The sequence below is a fragment of the Pogona vitticeps genome, chromosome 3, assembly GCF_051106095.1.
Source record: "Pogona vitticeps strain Pit_001003342236 chromosome 3, PviZW2.1, whole genome shotgun sequence".
NCBI lineage: Eukaryota > Metazoa > Chordata > Lepidosauria > Squamata > Agamidae > Pogona > Pogona vitticeps.
The window spans coordinates 94,397,501-94,415,516 of NC_135785.1; the positions used below are offsets into that span (position 1 = coordinate 94,397,501).

The following is an 18,016-nucleotide window of genomic DNA, read 5'->3' on the forward strand; positions in this document are numbered from 1 at the left end:
CCACTGTAGTTAAGTGACAGATGTACCACAGGAATCACATTGTGATGCCCACTCCTGGTCAAAAATATGTGCTAAATAGATGCTAGATAGCAAGATGTGGTTCCATCAAATGCTTTCTGGCTCGTTGAATGACTCTGATTGAACCCTGTAGCACTGGTGAATGATGCTGGCTTTTCTTCCTCTGAAGTTACCATTCCAAGCTTCCCCCCCCCCCCCGAATGTGGATTTTGAGGTCTGTTTTTAGGACGATCGCATCAGTTCTGTCTAGCCTCATTAGCCTGGCAAATGTTGTTGGGCTGTCCTATTTGTAAGTTGCCATCCTGGGCTATTTTGTGCGCTGTGGATTTTCTACCCAGTACAGGTACAGGAATGTGGTTCTTGGGGAGGTTTTGTGCCCGGTTTCATCAGTCTTGCTGAGTCATATGTAGGATATGAATTTGTTTGGTTTATCCTACTGAGAAGTTGCCGTTCCAGGTCATTCTCTTCTGTTCTATCTGATTTAGGGGCACTAAAGCATTATATAAAAAAATAATATTTGATGGACTCAGTTTCTAAAATATTACTCTGATGTGTCTCCATTACATCCTTTTAATTGTAGCATCACATTTTGTTACGTAACGTGTGCATTTTATCCTGTTCTTTTCTTTCTAATTTTTACCCAGCCTCAGAACAACACATGGTTCTTATTTTCAAAAGAAATTGTGGAAAAGTAACAAAAAACTAATGAGAGAAATGATGAGTTACTTTTAACAGCCTGCAGCAACTCAAGTGAGAGACTACATTGGCAACCTGAATCAAAATGATTTGGCTTTGTGTTGCCTTGATTCACAGACCCTTTTTTGACTGCATTTGGTTTAGGTGATCACACAAAGAATCCAAGTTGTTTGGACACCAGTGTCCACACCAGCCCTCCCAACCCAAAGCAGTCCAATCCACTCCTACAGTCCCCTTCCTTTGATACCACTCCCTTGCCAATCTCCAGCTCTCAGTTTATGGTCAGCCAGCAAGCCACCAGAACTGTTTAAACCGTTGCATGATGGTAAATTTAAAAGGGTCAGATTTCTGAAGTTCTCAAGACCTATACAAATATACACACATGCAGTAGAAACATTGTGGTCTACTAGAGTTCATTAGAGTTGTTTTGATTTTATATCAAGATTTAGCTTTTTAAAAATGTCTGTACAGAAGTGATCTAGTGCTAATCTAATGTTGCAATGCAGCGATAAGGTGATCTAGTGCTAACTCAATAGTTTGTCTTAAAAAAAATACTTTGGGCAACTAGGGAGAAAGCTCTTTGGAGTAGGTGTTCCCACTCTCGCAAAATGTCAGGCCCCAACTTACTACATCGCCAGAAAATCGTCCAAAATCTTATCCCCTCAGTCCTTTTGTAGAATGAAACAAACAACCACACACGCAGCCCACCATTCCAATAGCTGTGGCTAGAAGTAAGGAGCAGCCCCGAAAGGCAGAGGGAAAAAATCCAGTTTGGAAGAAAAAAGGATAGGCTGACTCACATTGACCTTTATGTCATGTGACCACTGCAAAATACTTTGAATTCACTCATGCCAATTCCAGAGCCGACTGAGAAGTATTTTCCAATGCAGTTGCATGCTTAGTTGTACCCTACAACAAGGCATAGGAAGGAACTACCTTTATTTTATTTATTTATTTGATTTATACCCCGCCCATCTGGCCTATAAGACCACTCTAGGCAGCTTGAAGAAGTGACTGTGATTCCATGGTTGTTGTAAGTTTTTTCAGACTGCTTGACTATGTTCTGAAGGTTTTTCTTCCTAACATTTCGCCAGTCTCTGTGGCTGGCATCTTCAGAGGACAGGAGTTATTACTCTGTCTGTGTTCTGGTGTAGTGTGTGGGATAGTTGAGTGTTTTTAGCTGTGGGATCAGCTTTTTGTCCTTTTCAGGAGATTGGGTGATTATGGTGATCAGGGTGTTTTTTCTTATGGGTGTATTGCTGTGGTAAGGAGGATATGATCTGTCACTGTGGTTGATGGGTGTTGTTAGCTAGTCTTTTGTGTGCAGTGATCACTGGTCCTTGTGGCTGGGCAGAGTTCGTTGACCTTTTTGCAGGATATATTTTTTTCAGTGCTGGGAGCCAGGCTTTGTGATTCCACTTTAGTCTTGGAATTCATTTTAGTCCACATCTGACCACATTATGCCCATGGCTTTCCAGCTGTGACCTGCTCTGGAATTTGATATTTCTGGAATTGGATGTTGTCTGTTTCGGATCCTAGTTCTGTCTCCATTTCTTTTCTGGAGTGGCCTTGGAACCTTCCACCTTGCTGGACGTGACTCCTGCTGAGTCAGGCCACAGGTCAGATTTATATACATTTTGAAAACTCCAAGCAATTCCACTGAGATGGATGTCACAATGCTGGATGGCAGAATGATTTCTCCCCACCCCACCCTAAATACCTTTGGGTTCTGAATCAACTTTTCTTAGCCTTACCTGAAAAGAAATCTAAGGACATGAACTGCATTTGCTCATTTCTATTGACCATTACGCTTGCCTTTCTCCTTCCCATTCCTTTGTTTTCCTTCCATGAATGAAATGTAGGCATTTGGCTTGAGCTACACGTGTTCCTCCCTTTTCTTGCCTGGCAGAACCTAGAATGAACCAGTGGCAGCTAGTAACTTGTATTTAATTCTTTTTTCCAGTAATGAAGAGAACGTAGTTGCATAATGATTGTCACAAAACAAACTATAATGTCATTTTGTGATGTGGTTGTTAATTTTTATTTACCTTCATGTTTACAGGTGTGGGCCCATTAAACAGTAGTGGAGGCAAATCTTAACACCTCTCGGGCTGGCTTGTGCTGCTACTGAGGTGACTATGAAAGAGGGTGTTTTGAGGTGTAGACTGCCAATGTTCAATTTTTTAAAAAAAGTAATCATAAGGACTTGCTCGTGAGAAACAGAAATATAGTGGCTGTTATTTTTAAAACTGACAGCGATAATAGTAACCAAGTCCTTTGTGGTTCTTGGAAATACAACTGTAGCTAATTCTTTCTAAAAGTAACTTTCCCTACTGTTGCATTTCCTTCATTTACTTGGTAACATGCCACATACAATGCCCTTTGACATTTGCAGCTCATAGTTTCTAAAAATTCTTGTTTCCAAGAAGACATGACTTGATCTAGAAACCTAGCATGCACAAGCCTCGGAAAAAGCAACCCTGAAGAAGTAAAAGACCTCAGAAGCTGATCCAAACAATAGCAAACCTCAAGGGGGTAAATAAGAATCAATCACAGTTTTATTAGGTATGATATCATGATACCACCCAGAGGTGGCGTTTCAGCATGTGGTGCAGAGCAAAGTCACAACTGGATTTCTCGGCATGCCTTCCAAACCAAATGCATAATTTCTCTGTGTGTGAAAATTGTGTGTACCCATGCAGTTTTTATTCATGCTGAAATATAGAATGATATTATACACTGGAATTTAAATCCAGTTTTCACCCTCTGGAGGGGAAAAAACTTAGCAGCTTTATGTGAGTCTTGAAGTTGCTACAACTTTTATGTGTTGACTCATGAGATCAAGGGAACAACAAATGGTCATTAGGGAAAGCATCGCTGAAACACAGCAAGGGTAGAACTTCTGAAATGATAGAATGAATTGTATTTGTGCACAGCAAAAAGAAAAAGGTGACTTCCTGGAACCAGAATACAGTATATGTAATCCTTTTTTTTTAAAGTGCAAAAAGCATCAGCTTTTTTGCTAATGGAATAATGTGGACTCTTTTCCACCCACCTACCCATCCATTAACAAGGCCATTTAGGGCACAGAGTGGTCCTGCCTCGCAGGCTGGGTCCAACATCTGTCATGCTGGAGTCCACTAATGTTCAATAGCATCCCATTGTTTCCAGATTAGTCAACTTCATTCATTGTCATTGCCTCTGTGAAGGATTAATCAACTGTTTGCGACCACATGATGTTTTGGAGTCATAATGGAAACAATTGGTCTACAGTTTTAGATCAAGACACCATGTTATAAGTCTGAATGAAAAGATGACTTATTCATGCATACTTGGTAATAATTTAATTAGATACAATTTTTTAATTATTAAACTTCACAGTTTCGCTTTCTGGCTCACAGTATGTTTTGAAGAGGAAATAAATTTGTAACAATTTTTAAAAAAAACATTTAGCTCATATAACTAAAATAGTTTACAAAGATGCTTTTGAATCTCTGAGTATATGATTATCATTTAACACATGGTAATTATATTGTTTCTTGACTTTTGTCCCATTCTGATTTATTTCAATTAACTTTTGAATTGTGTGTGTCTAAACAAGCACTAAACAATCTTTTACTGGATTTCCATCGATTTATTACTACAGGGGAAAATATGTTTATATCCATTTTTGGTACAAGATTTAACATGTATCAATATTTACCTGCAGTTTACATTCTCCTGGTATACTGGAAGGCTGATCTCTAAACGTACTTTTGAATTTGAAATAGCACAACACATATCTGTTGAAAGTGCCATCCAAATATGTGTGAGCAGAATATTCTCTATAATAAACACAAACTACTAAGATTCTTTGATGCTGTCTGAAATATTACACCTCTTCTTTTACACAGAGTGGCAATGGGGCAACTCTCTGGACCCTTTTGCATGTGTCTCTTTTTTTCAGTGGGGTCTCGGTGTTTGTCTTATATAGGATTGAACACATTCTCTTCCTCTTGGTTTCAAATACCCTTATTAACAGTTTCTTTTCCCACCCAAGCACTTTCAGGCACGCAAACCTGACACTGTGATGTGTCAGGAAAGGTTTTTGCTGAGCTGCAGAAGGTTATTCACTGAAAAGACCTTTTGCTTAGCTGTCGTGATTCTTGTGGGGCCAGCCAGACACTGCTCCAGATGGCAAACTGTTAGTCCTGGACAGACAAGGCTTGGGGAGACTTTTCAACAGAGGAAGCCTGCAATGTCAGGATTTTGTTGGAACGGTTTTGCTTGTGTGTGTCTGTGTGTGTGTGTAGTTCCCAGGGTGGGAAGGTGCTGGGATGGAGATAGAGGGGCCGCCCACCCACCTGCTGCCACCTGTTCTGCTTGTGGTGTTGCTTTTATAAAGACGTCCTTTCCTTGTAACTTATGCTCATTGACCACCACTAGTAGATGAAGAAGGAGCAAGAGCTTCCCCCTCACTTAACTCCAGGACAGCACCGTTATCATCACAAACAAGAGGCGATCCTGAAAGAGAACCACTGGGAATTTCTTTTTCTCTCAGCCCAGTGTTGATCCCTAGTCCATTGGAACAGACTTTTTTTTTTTTGCCTTCCAAATTTGTGTTCGCTATCCACAAAAATTCTTGGATTATATGGACTCTCCCCATTTGCCTCCCTTTTGGAGTCGTGTGCTGTTTGTTTCCCTTTCTTGGACAGACCAAAAGAAATGAAGAAGAATAAAAAGATCCAGTTCATTGTGAGGCGCGTTCCAGATTTCAGTCTGATTTGAGAATCAAGGGACCATTTCAACCTGCACTGCTCTTTGGTCGTTGTGGGGTGTTGCTTTTTTTGTGAAAACAAGCTAATCTTGTTGGACCCTGTTTCCCCCCCTTGAAATATATATGTGATATAAACCAGACGTTTTTCTACTTGCTATCACATTTCTTGTCTACATTGTTATTTCTTGACTACAAAAAAAAAAAGCACCCCACATGAAACCCTGCCAACTGAACAACAGCATGGATTCAGGACTGGAAACAGAGGTCCAGTGCAGAAGTGGGACAGTCTGTGCAGCCAAATGTGGCTCTGAACGCTTGGAGAATGCGGCGAAGCGTCGTCTGGCAGCTAACGCCCGGGAGAGGAGGCGCATGCAGGGGCTCAACACAGCCTTTGACCGCCTCCGCAAAGTGGTCCCCCAGTGGGGACAGGACAAAAAGCTCTCCAAATACGAAACCCTTCAGATGGCCCTGAGTTACATCATGGCCCTGACAAGGATCCTTTCAGAGGCTGAGAGATACAGCACAGAGAAAGACTGGATTAACTTCCACTGCGAGCACTTCCATCAAGAGAGCTGCCACCAGGCTTATACGGGACAGAAAGTGGCCGCTGCTGAAATCGATCCATATGCACAGAGGCTTTTCAGCTTCCCGTCTGATCACTATTAAATGGACACTCAGATCACAGCGCACTCATGCAGGTCAAGATGGGTCATTCTTTACAAAAACAAAAACTGGGTGCAGGAACTAAAGGTAATCTCTAGCTGGGGTACACTTATTCTTTGACTGCAAAATACCAGCCTCATTAAAACAAATTGGTCTGGAACACTGTCAAATACGATCTATTGAGGCAAATCACACCTCCTCCTCCTTTATTAGCCATGAAGCATGCATGACCTATTTTGTTTCGTGTTCTGATATTTTGAACATATTTCATAGTTAATGTATGACTTAGCACACCATGTTTTTACTAGAATGTATTGAAAAAAGTCAAAAGGGACAACTCAGGGTGGTATCCAGGCTGCTGGTTTAATTCACTGCATGGAGACAGATATAATCCCCTTGCTTTAGACTGCTTAAAGAAGTAACTTAAACTTTGTAAGTTTGCCATAAAAGATTCTTCAGCCCAAATTGTGTAGGTTTAACTTGTCTTCAACTCACAGTTTCTGTGGTGTATGCTCAGAAGAGAGCTAATTTCAAACAATCTATTTAGAATGCTTAAACATTCTTTGTGGTGATTGTAAAGACAGAGGTAGTTCACATGACATGATTAAAATAATTGCATGAAAGTAGAGATCTTTTAGTATGTGCAAGTTATGGTACTGTGTTTTTAAATATATATATATATATATATATAATTCTGTTTCTTTGAAGCCATATGAAATTTTGTAAACTGTAAAATAAACTTTTTTTCTCATATAAATTGTTTTCACTTTTAAAAAGTAGGAATCATCCTACAATGTGTAGTTAACTATGCCATACTAGAAATGTTACTATGAATATCTCCTTTAGATTTTGGATATCAAAAGTAACACAGTCACACTATTTGCTTGGTTAAAAGGTAGTTTTAATTGTCATGTCTTATAATCAGGAGGCAGTTTCCCCCTGCATCTCATAAGAAACCACCATCAAACTTTTCCCTGTCTTTGATTCCTTGGGTTACACAATATATGGATACAATAACGCTGAACTGAGTGTGAAGCAAAACCACCATCCTATGATTCTTTTCTTCTTCTTCCTCTCATATATTTGCAAAATAAATAGTTGCATACTGTGGCCACTATTTTAGACATCAGGATGAGTTGTACTATGGATCTGTGCTAATGATGCATGCACCTTCCTGCCTGATCATCAATATCTTTGAAAATAACAGCTGTCTCTCAAAGTTAAGGTAGAAATCTAACACATAAGCAAGATGTATTAAAATGGCGAGCTGTGTATCACATAGCATTTTAATGAGAGCTGATTGCCTAGCTAGTGTAGCAGGTATAGGCAGCGTGTGGCCCTTCAGATTTTGTTGGACTGCAACTCCCATCAATCCTCAATGAAGAGAGATGATGGGAGTAGCAATCCAACATCTGGCAGTCTGCTTGCTTCCTGGTGCTTTGGCACAGCATGTGTCTTCTGTGTTTTAATATTACTGAAAGTGGCAAGAGGAAGGAGGCTTGTGAGTTAATAACATTTGGTTCTTTGTAGCTGCAGTGTAAATAAAAATTCACTAGTGATTGGCTGTTGCTTCTAGAACCCTCATCACAATAATTTACCGTCCTAAGGAACTGACCAAGGAAAAAGTATCTGAACAAATGCTGCCTTATATATAAATCTGCTAGTCCATAATGTACTCTCTCTTTCTCTGGCAATCTTCAACAGTTATATGGTGCATTTCAACTGTGGTGGAACACAGTGCTCATCATTCTCAACCAGCAGGGCAATTGCTGCCCGTAGTGATGGGCTTTGTAGTCAACAAAGTTAGGCAGCACCAGCTGCTCCAAGATATAAATGACAAGCTCAGTTTCTGGACTGCTGTCATGACTGTCATGAATAGGTGGCATTATTTGTTTTGTGTTACAAAGATGTAAGCCATTCTGGGTCCTTTTAAAGGACAAAAGTGGGGTAGAAATATTTTAAATAAATAGATATATAAATAAACCCATATCACTCATATAATTTATTTAGCTATAAAGGAGTAGCAGCTTTACTTGAAAATCCAAATAATGCCAATTTAAACAGAATTATATAATCTGCTATACAGTAATTCTTATTTGAATATTAGGGATGTTATTGCCTTCTCTGTACATACAAAAATGCTTTCTTTGTCTATCATCCCACTGTCCTCTCCAGACAAGGAAGATTTAAAGTAGTGAGAGAGAAAAGACACCACCCTCAAGTACTTTACCAGAGTGAAAACTGAGAAGGATTCTTATTATATACAATGGCATGCCAATTGTATTACCTGACTTATAGTTATTCAAACCATAATGAATTTTATTCACAAAACTGGAATTTTGAATGCAGAAGTGCAAAAACTATTTGCTTATTATCATGAGGAAAGGAACCAGAACACTGCTACTACTTTAGCTGTAAGGTGAATGAAACAAAACAGTCAAAGATGGTCCAAGATAGTGACTATTTTGAATATGGCTGGGTATTATAATGCTCTTGATCAAAAACGACGTGAGACAAGTGCACTCAGAATGTCTGGCAGGCAAATTTGACAAGTTGCCTGCTTCCAGATGGTGTAGCCTCCTCTTTTTATCGGTGCCACACCAGGTGAGGCAAGTAATAGTAAACATCCCACATTCTACAGAGACACCCTCTTGAGTTGTCTCACATTAGTTGACCTGCACATGCCATTTCTGATACAGAATGAGATTTAGGGCATAGAACCACATTTATTTCCCCGCACGGATCTCCCTTGCAGATTTTTAGGAAAGATGTTTTGCACCAAATGCTAAATAAATTCTTTGCCTGAAATTACTGTGATTGTTTGCTACTTTTTAAAGTCAAATCCCTACACTTGTGTTTAGCCCTGAGGGCACAGTCAAAGAGACACTCACACAAAGCAATTCTGAAGCATTTATTTAATGAATGATGGAAAACACATTTGCTGAACAGTCTGGCATTTATATGCATTTAAAATATACTTTCTCATTGGAACATTTATCACCTCCACCTTCTGTTTAAGGTATATAACTTCATATTATTATCACAACTTAAAAAAATCATTTTCGTGGAAAAATAGCAACTTTATGATGTAGAACATAAGGCCCTTGACTTCTGCAGTATTTCATTTAACAGATAACAATGTTTTATTAATTCCTCCCCACTAGTAACTCAGTTACTGTTTATATTAGGTATAAAATACCACTTTAGAGAACTGTGTTTTAATCCTGCAGGCATTATTTTAATTGATTTTCTTTTTTTAAAAAATCCATAATTTATATTATATATTGGATTTCATGGACTCTTTAACATTTTTCAGAGCAGATGTTGGGTAACTGACTTTTTTCAGAAACATTTGTAGTTCTACTGTCATTTCCCATGTCTTGTTCTGCCTCTATATAAGAACCACTGATTCATTGGCTCTTTGTTGTCCAATGCTAGCTTCACAATATTGAGACATAAATCAAGCAGCGAGTCCCACAGATCTACAGATCCTTGGGCAGATCCACTAAATCAATGACAAGTCATCACTCCTCTGTTAGTTATACTCATAAGTAGCTGCAAATATACTTCAGTTGGGACCAAAAATTGGATTCAGCCTTAAATATTTACCTTCAAAGCCTTTCAAAGCAGTTACATTTCGGCCTCATAACATGGTGTTTTTCGTGCTGTGCTGTTGTAGCAATAAATCCATTCATACCATCTTTTTATTGGAACACAAAAACCTAAGATTTAGACAGCTTTATAGACTCCTGCTTTTTTCTTTCCTTCTGTTCTCAGAAACAATATGCTGCTCCTTGGTGTCTTTCAGATTGCCCAAGATCTTTGTTATCTCAGGACACTTAGACAAGGAGCCAGATATGGAATAAATACTGTATATCAAAAATATGCAACAAAAATTCAATGGGCTGCCTTGTTACACAAACAGGCTACAGCAGATTGCCTACACAATGGACTTTCCTATCCTATCTCCAGCCCCAATAGCCCCCTGAATGTCTCTTAATCTGCTCAAGGGGCTCCCCCACCCACCCCCACCCCCAAGGATTAGGGGAGTTTTGGAGCTGAAGGAGGAATTTTCTCCACCCGACAGATACAGTAAGGTTTTACTCATTCTTTTTTCATGTATTACATTTCATCTATCAAATACCTATTTAGCATGCTTTTTAAGTGAGTTCTATAGAATCCTAAGCAAGGGTTTAAAAGGGAATTCATTTTGCCAAGATGGAAATGCTATCATTTGTAGGAATGGCTTTTTGCTGCATAAGGCAAACAGATATGTTTACATTGCAAAGTCAGTTTAGGTTTCCTTTAATGAAATGAAAGTTGCCATCTTGTGCAGAAGAAGACAAGCAGATACACCTGCTTTCTGCAGTATCAGCGACTCCACAACAGTCTTTCCTTCACTAAATGAGACCTGTTCAGTTGCTATCATTCAAGACTGGGTAGAGATTTGTACATATTGGGAACAGCTGGACAAAACTCAGTCACAATTACATTCTGTGGAAATGAATTGAATTTAAATTAGCCATTATTTCAGTGAATGTCCAGAATTTGCTGAATGTTGATGTACATAAATGAATGCTAACAATTCCAAAATATTTTAGTGAAGACCTCTGTGTGTGTCCTGCATTCCCCAGATGTATGCCAGCAAATGATGGCACTTGATTTTAAGGGATTATTAACTCTCATTGATGTGTTTCTGAATTTCAGACTTTAACCATTTTTTCTAGATTATTTATTAGTGGTGTTTTGGAGTTCAGAGTGTAGGAAAGTTTGGCTCAGCAGTGAAAATGAGGCCATCTCCCTTCCTCCAACATGGTAGGCCCTCTCAGTTCTCTTTGGGTTCAGCTGAGGAGGAAACTGGAATAATATATTGTGGCCTATTATTCCTGCTGAAACAGGAAAGTATGTAACAGTTCTTGGTCATGAATGGGCAATAAAGCTACCCTCCCTGTATCAAAAATCTGCTTCTGATGGAAATGAAAATGGCTAGAACAGGTTGGCTGGTACGGCTGAACAGAGCAGCCAGCATTTTGGGACTCTGCTTGGGGGCATGGCGATGGGGACTGTCATGATAAGTAACCGCCCTTCAAAATTCACCAATATCACATTGGCACTGTTATATAAATGTCGTTTACTGAATTGTGGCAAACCCCTGTACCATATACATGCCTTCGTGAATGCTGCCCACTGCCAAGATAATGCACAGTATTTGTGCCTCAAGCAGTAGTTTCATAAAAACATAGTTTATCCCTCTCCCCACAAACGTTTTAAGACAAACAAGGATGCAATGGCATCATTGGTACGAAACAAGCTTTTGCGCTCAGGAGTTCCTTGATGTGGACAATCAAAAATTATAATTAATTTCATATTACTATATTCCAAGCAAGATTTAAACCTAGTCCTCAAAGCTAGAAAGCGTGTTCAGTTTAAGCTGCTCTGCCACCACATTCTGCTCTCCAAACTTAGTAGAAAGACGTCCCACTAGAAAAGTACTGGGCTTTTTGCTGAAGTGTAAACGGCAGAACTTGATGTTATGGTGGTCATTAATTAGGAGAATCCCAGTTCTGGTCTCAGTTATAACACATCTGAGAAGATGCTCTTCAATGGCATTGACTTGAATGGTATTACAATATGCAGAGCTGAGAATCGGCCTTCCTGCTAGCTAGCCATGCGATACATTCAACATGATGCAAAGTAACTTCCACTGAGGTGAGGGAAGTTTCCATTCCCTTCTTTCCTCCTTCTGATCAAAATCACCCAGTTTGTTCTGGACTCCCACCCCCACTTCTCTAGACTGAAGAGGCTCACAAGGGAGTATAGGGAACAGAAGGCATTTAATCTGTTACATGCATCTGTTATGTGGCAGACAGACACCTTCAACTGAGCAATGGAATTCAATGGGCAATATTTTGTTCTGTTTCCCTACATCAAATGCCATCAGGACCCCAAGCTGTATTGAAGAGCCAACTGTTCCTTATTTGTATTCAGCTCTTGAACTCAGTGCTCTTACAAAGTCTTTGTAGATAAGTTCCTTTGTTTACTTTTAGCCAAAGGAACTCCCAGGTTCTTACGTCTGGACAATGCAGAATTATTAGGATCCTCGGCAGACTTGATGAAAATCCTTCAATCCCTCGGATGAAAGTTCTGATTAATGCTCATGAATTGTGGGTGAGGGGTTACCGTCAGTACAAAAAAGGAGAGACTGTTCACTTCCTGGTTTTGATTTGAATTCAGTAATCTTCCTTTTCTGAACAGTTCATGCAGTTGATACAGACATCTGACAGTCTGGCACCAACAGCATGTGTGTGTTATGTGCAGTTAAGTTGGAACCAGCTTCTGGCAACCCTAATAGGGATTTCTCTGTAAGTGATACAAAGGAGTGGTTTTACCAGTTCGACTCCACCTCCCAGTGAGTTTTCATGGCCAAGCCAGGATTCAAACCCATATCTTGTGAGGCCTAGTCCATCACTCTATCCACTATATCACACTAGATATACTTAACAGCAGTATTATCTTTGTGCTTTGTGCAGGTCTTTGCAAACATGTTCCCTAGGCTTAATGGAGAGTTGGTAATGAATAAAATAGAAATACAGTGGTGCCTCATTTAGCGACGTTAATCCGTGCAGGAAAAAACATCGCTAAACGATTTAATCACTAAGCGATTTTAAAAAGCCCATAGGAAACATTAAAATGTGTTTAATGCGTTCCTATGGGCTAAAAACTTACCTGTAAGTGAAAATCCTCCATAGCGGAGGCCATTTTGTTTTTCCAGCAGCCATTTTGGAACCGCCGATCAGCTGTTAAAAATGGGCGCTTTGCCATGATCACGTCCCCGCGATCATCGCAAAGCGATTTTTACCCATAGGGGCCATCGCTAAGCAATCACTCTGGCAATGGCAAAAAGTCCATCGCTAAGCGATTTTGCCGTAAAACGGAGCGATCGCTAAGTGAGGCACCACTGTACAGATAAACTGATTAGAAGCTGCAGTATTAAAGATCTTTTTTTTCCTTTTGAATACATATCATTTACATGTGTTTGTTTTACCATTGCCTAATAATATTGCTTTTTTTAAACTAAGTGCAAAATGGTTTCCCTAAACTGTGAATAATTGATTACATGTTTTAATTAGAGAAAACTCCACCAGCATCCAAAGGAAACTAAAATAGATTTGATTGGGCATGGTTGTACTGTAGTTCCTTTTTCTTTAGTATGAAACATATATGTGGTAATGTTTTTCTCTTCTGTGAATACAGAGCTTGGAAAGTTACTTTAAAAAGTAATCAGTTAAATTCCAGTTCCATGGGCTAACAGAACTAACTAATGTAGTAATTATAGTTACATTTTAAAAAGTAGCTTTTATTTTCTTGTTTCTCAGATGTAACTAAAATCGTTGTCTGAAGTTAATGCTGTAATGCTGTAAGCTTCTGACTTCTGGTTCAAAGTACATTCTCCCACCCACACCTACAGCAAAGCATGAATTTCAGCCTTGTAATACCTTCTTTGTGCCATTCAGGGAGGTCCTAACTCTGCAACTACAAAAGTAACTGAAAGTAGCAATTATACAACAAAAAGAGTAATGTTACCCTGGTTAAACTGCAATCATAATATGACATTATTATGCCTTAGTTACTGCAAATATGAAATTAATTACTCTTTGTGTGTATATATGTGTATATTATCAGTGCCCAAAGTAAAGTGTGTGTCTGGGGGAAGTGAGATGGTTTTCATGGATGTGAGATGATTTCAGAGGAGGAGGAGAAAGTGGGATCTTTTTGAGGAAGAGAGGTGATCTTTCAGGTGGGAAGAGAAAAGGCAGAGAATAATGTACTGTATCCTGAAAGCATGGGATGACATTGCAACCCATTCTGAGCACTGTGCTTAAATAATTATATCTATATTATACATACACATACATACATACATACATATCCAACTATCAAAATCTTGGGATGAAAAAGAAATTCATATCCTAAAAGCAATGAACCAAAAATAACCTGTATGCTGTGTGTTCATTTAAAATAGTGAATTCCTAGAATGGAAAAAGAACAGTTAGGCGCACTTCAAAAATGTATATATAGCAATGGTAGCTGTGGTGACTATGTCATATGTGTTTTGTAGGATATAAGCTGTTCACAGTGCATGCCTACTCAGAAGTAAGTCCCACAAAGTTCAGTAGGGCCTATTCCCAGCAAAGCAGGCATAGGATGACACCCTTAGTTGCATGCTTATACCCACAATATATGCATGGTGCCTTACAACAAGATTCAGTCCCCCTTGGCTTGTGGGTACCTGATGCATGGACTATAAGCTCACACATTAAAGTTCTATTGCATATGATGGCATCTATTTGCAATGCCAGATTGATCTAGGTTTGAGTTGCCAGATTTCTTGCTGATAACATACTTCCATTTAACTGATCTTTTTGAATTTGTAGATCGCCTTTGACATTTTATCCTTGCCCTTGACTTTGTGGCTGTCAGTCACTTTTAAAAGATACTTTAAAAATGTTATGTGGCTTGCCCTCTTCTGAATTATCACAGCATAAATACTTCTATTGGTACCTTTCACTGGAAATCCAAAATTCTTACCATTGCCTGTTTAAGGTACCGTAGCTTTTGAATCCAAGCAGTAAGAAGTGGTGCATCTTTTTCTTTTAACAGCTGAAAATGATGTCACCTTCTCTCAGAACACTTGGGAAAAATAGCACAGCATGGAACTTACTGCAGTATGTTCTATACTATAATGACCCCCCTGTTATGATGCTGCACCAAGGCCTTGTTACTAGTGGAAGTTTCAGCAACATTAAGGTACTCAATAAATACAAGTTGCTTGTAAACCTTGAATCTCTTGGCTTGTGCCTTCCGTTATTTTTCACAGTTCGGGCATGTATTCACTTTGTTGTTGCAGGTAGTCTTGGAAACAGTTTTTTTTTTCTCCTTAAAGTTCATCACTTTCTACCACAGGCTGGGACGGTGATGAGAGCCGCATGGAATTCTCAACAGGAGAGAAAGCAGAAAAAATGTCGAGTCCTTGCCCACTCAGATTTGCATATCGGGTGCCACCAGGACGAATCTTTATGGGCTGAGGAATCTGCTGATGCCACTGAGCTGAAACAACAAAAACACAGGAATATAAGCCACAAATCTCTGACAGGTCTTTTCAATCATATATTAAAAAACTGATAAAATCCCTAACCCTATTTTAAAAGAGAAAACCTAAGATCTGATGTGAACATGATGCTTTTAGTTTTAGTTCAGGGTGGTTGTCAAATGCTCCCATGTTCAAGGGCTTGGCCACAAGGGCTTTGCTGGAGTGGGCCATTGTGGGCTAAATAGGGTTGCTAGGATACCCGGTATGCTGTTTGGTACAATCCTTACATCCAAATAGCTTAGGGACCTCAAGGAACCCTATTTTGGTCTTCAGCAGCCTGCTGTCCATCTCCCAGTATTGTGAAATGGCTTGAGTGGCTGCTCTGAGGAGGGGACAAGAAAGTGAACTTCTTTTTAAAAGTGTTTCACTTAAAAAAGAGAGAGAAATGGAAAAATTCCTCCTGGAAGCAGGAGGGAGAAACAAGGGGGATTTGGTCACTGGGAATCCTGAGAAGGCAGCTCTGGGATTGTACACCTCAGCTTTTCCTGTTTTACTTCTGGCCCCTTGTGAGTTGGTTATAGAAGTTACTTGGCCTCTCTGTTTTGCTAGAGTATTCTTCATGCAACAATTGAATGTTGATGAAGATTGTTATTCTAGGCCTAATGTTTGGTGGCCATCCTTTTTTGCCAGGTTGCTTCCCGAGAGATGTTTGTACACCCATTGGGCATTGCAGGCAGTTCCACTCAGCCAGAACAAGCCAGTCCTTATTCCCCGATGAAGACGTCAGCTGGGTGAAGGGTCTCCTGAGAAAAAGGACCTGGCCAAATCCAAGCGAGCTTCCAGATGGAGGCATATGAGTCAGACACTGAGTTGGTATAACTCATGAACATCGGTTCTATTGTCTTGTGATCTAAATCAAGAGTGCATAACCTGAAGCGATGCACCCCTCTCTGTGGTAGGTGAGACCTCACTGCAACCTCACTCACATTCCTTGTAGCTCAGTTGATCAACAGAGTAGCAGAAGAAAAAGTGCTGTGTCTGGTTTTCAAAATTATTATGGAACATGACAGGCAAAATCTTTTCCTAAAACCGCGCAGACAGGCATCCAGGATTGGATTGCTGTTGTCCCAATGCTAATAGCATATGTGACCCACATCTCCTAAATTAACTTCGTACATTGACCTACCGTATATGTCAAGTCTAGCAGTGCAGGAGACAATGCCAGCTTCATTCTTTGCAGATAAAGTGTACCAACCAGCATCAACCTTCTTAGCAGGCTGAATCAAAAGGCAAACATATCCTGTAGCATCTTGATGCATACTGGAAAAAAAAGGGAAATAGTGTGTATGCTATGATACAAAGAGCAGAATTGTGGGTATTGCAACTATTTAAAAACTGTTAAATTGTAAGTAATATACAAAAGAACCCCATGAAAACAGAAAAGGCCATAGCTGAGTGGTGGGACATAGGCTTCACATGAATAGGACTCCAAATTCAGTCTCTGGGGAGGGTTGGGGAGGTTTTCTGCCTAAAATTTTGAAAACTGCTAACTATGATCTGAATTTATTCAAAAAAGCTTCCAATATTTTGGCTTCACAGTTTTGCTTGTTGTAGACATTTAGCAAATTTAACTGGTTCCTTAAGAGATTCTGATTGATTTCTGCCAGCTTTCAGACAATTGATCCCTGGCATGAGGGTGCACTAGATTTGGCCTTTGCTGGGATGTCTGTTGGTTTATAACTGCACTTCCTGCCATTAAAAATTCCTCCTCCTTTTGTGTGCTCTGCATTTCAGCAGAGATATTTATTACTGGGTGTTTCTGTTTACTAGGAAAGTGTTTAGAGATGTTGTAGATAACAATTACCTGTTGAGGTATCCATGTATTTGTATGTTGTTTTCAGGCTTTGTTGCAAACTGTTTTTAATGTTATGTATATAAACAAAAGCGATACACAAATAATGTGACCTAAAATGCAATCCCATGCAAGTCATTTCAGAAATAATGCCTGTACATTTGTTTTATGTATATTTGTTGGGACGCTCTGGCCTATAGTGGCTGCCCAGTGCATGTATACACACAGTTTACCAGCGTGTGAGCTTCTGCTTCAGAACCCCACCCATCGGGTGACCTATAGCTATGACCAACAAACCATAAAGCTTCATATCCTCTAGCCCCTCATGTATAAAAATATACTTCATGAAAGACACAGCCCATGTTGTTCCTTAAGTCTTCTAGGAGATGAAGGAGAATCTCCCACAACCCTCTTTGTCACACACTAGCAGGGGTGAAGGGAGATGACATAATTCTAGTTTCAAAAGCCCACCTCATCCTTTCCCTGTTGGGAGGGATGGTGTCATTGTCCTTCTTCCAATAAAAAACGGGGGGCGGCATGCCGATCACTCTGCATTCTAGTCGGACGGGATGCCCCTCCGGCACACCGCAGTTCTGCAGCTTCTCCAGGATCACTGGAGCCTTTTTAACTTCCTTTTCTGCAAGAAGGAGGAAGAAACAGCTGGGTGTGATTTCATAGTCTTATTTGGACTACTTATTTGGCACTGTCCTCTCAAGACTAAAATAAATAAAAGTGAAGAGTCAAAAGATTCTACAAACACTGTGTTGAAAGAAGTGGGGGTATCATGGATTTGGGAGATATTTCACAGCTATAAAATACACTTTCTTCAGTAAAATGGCTGAAATTAGTTGTCATAAACATCATCAATTTCAGCTTGATTTACATCTAGGCCTGTTAAAGCTGCTACATGAAATACATGGAAATGCTTCCTTTTTTCACT

At 39.7% G+C, this 18,016-nt stretch overlaps 3 protein-coding genes across 7 annotated transcripts in view; 2 read left to right on the forward strand and 1 right to left on the reverse strand.

Moving 5' to 3' along the window:
* Nucleotides 1-9,512, forward strand: part of PBLD (phenazine biosynthesis like protein domain containing) — a 55,081-nt gene extending 45,569 nt beyond the window's left edge. The window contains exon 12 of the mRNA XM_078390888.1: nt 8,309-9,512. Coding sequence (XP_078247014.1) covers nt 8,309-8,328 — 20 coding nt within the window. The 3' untranslated portion in view covers nt 8,329-9,512. The remainder of the gene's footprint in view (nt 1-8,308) is intronic.
* On the forward strand, nt 5,329-8,115 carry ATOH7 (atonal bHLH transcription factor 7). Its single transcript, XM_072995205.2, has one exon. The coding sequence runs from the start codon at nt 5,684-5,686 to the stop codon at nt 6,134-6,136; it is 453 nt and encodes a 150-aa protein (XP_072851306.2). The 5' UTR covers nt 5,329-5,683; the 3' UTR covers nt 6,137-8,115.
* Nucleotides 9,513-10,864: 1,352 nt separating the features above from the next.
* Nucleotides 10,865-18,016, reverse strand: part of MYPN (myopalladin) — a 108,839-nt gene continuing 101,687 nt past the window's right edge. For all 5 annotated transcript variants that reach the window (XM_072995197.2, XM_072995195.2, XM_072995194.2 and 2 more), the window contains 3 exons: nt 17,548-17,713; nt 16,411-16,544; nt 10,865-15,241 (listed from right to left, as the gene is read on the reverse strand). In XM_072995197.2, coding sequence (XP_072851298.2) covers nt 15,072-15,241; nt 16,411-16,544; nt 17,548-17,713 — 470 coding nt within the window. In that variant the 3' untranslated portion in view covers nt 10,865-15,071. The remainder of the gene's footprint in view (nt 15,242-16,410; nt 16,545-17,547; nt 17,714-18,016) is intronic.

What these genes read in the sequence shown, in the direction of transcription:
- ATOH7 (XM_072995205.2), top strand. Translation starts at nt 5,684, where the DNA reads ATGAAACCCTGCCAACTGAACAACAGCATGGATTCAGGACTGGAAACA.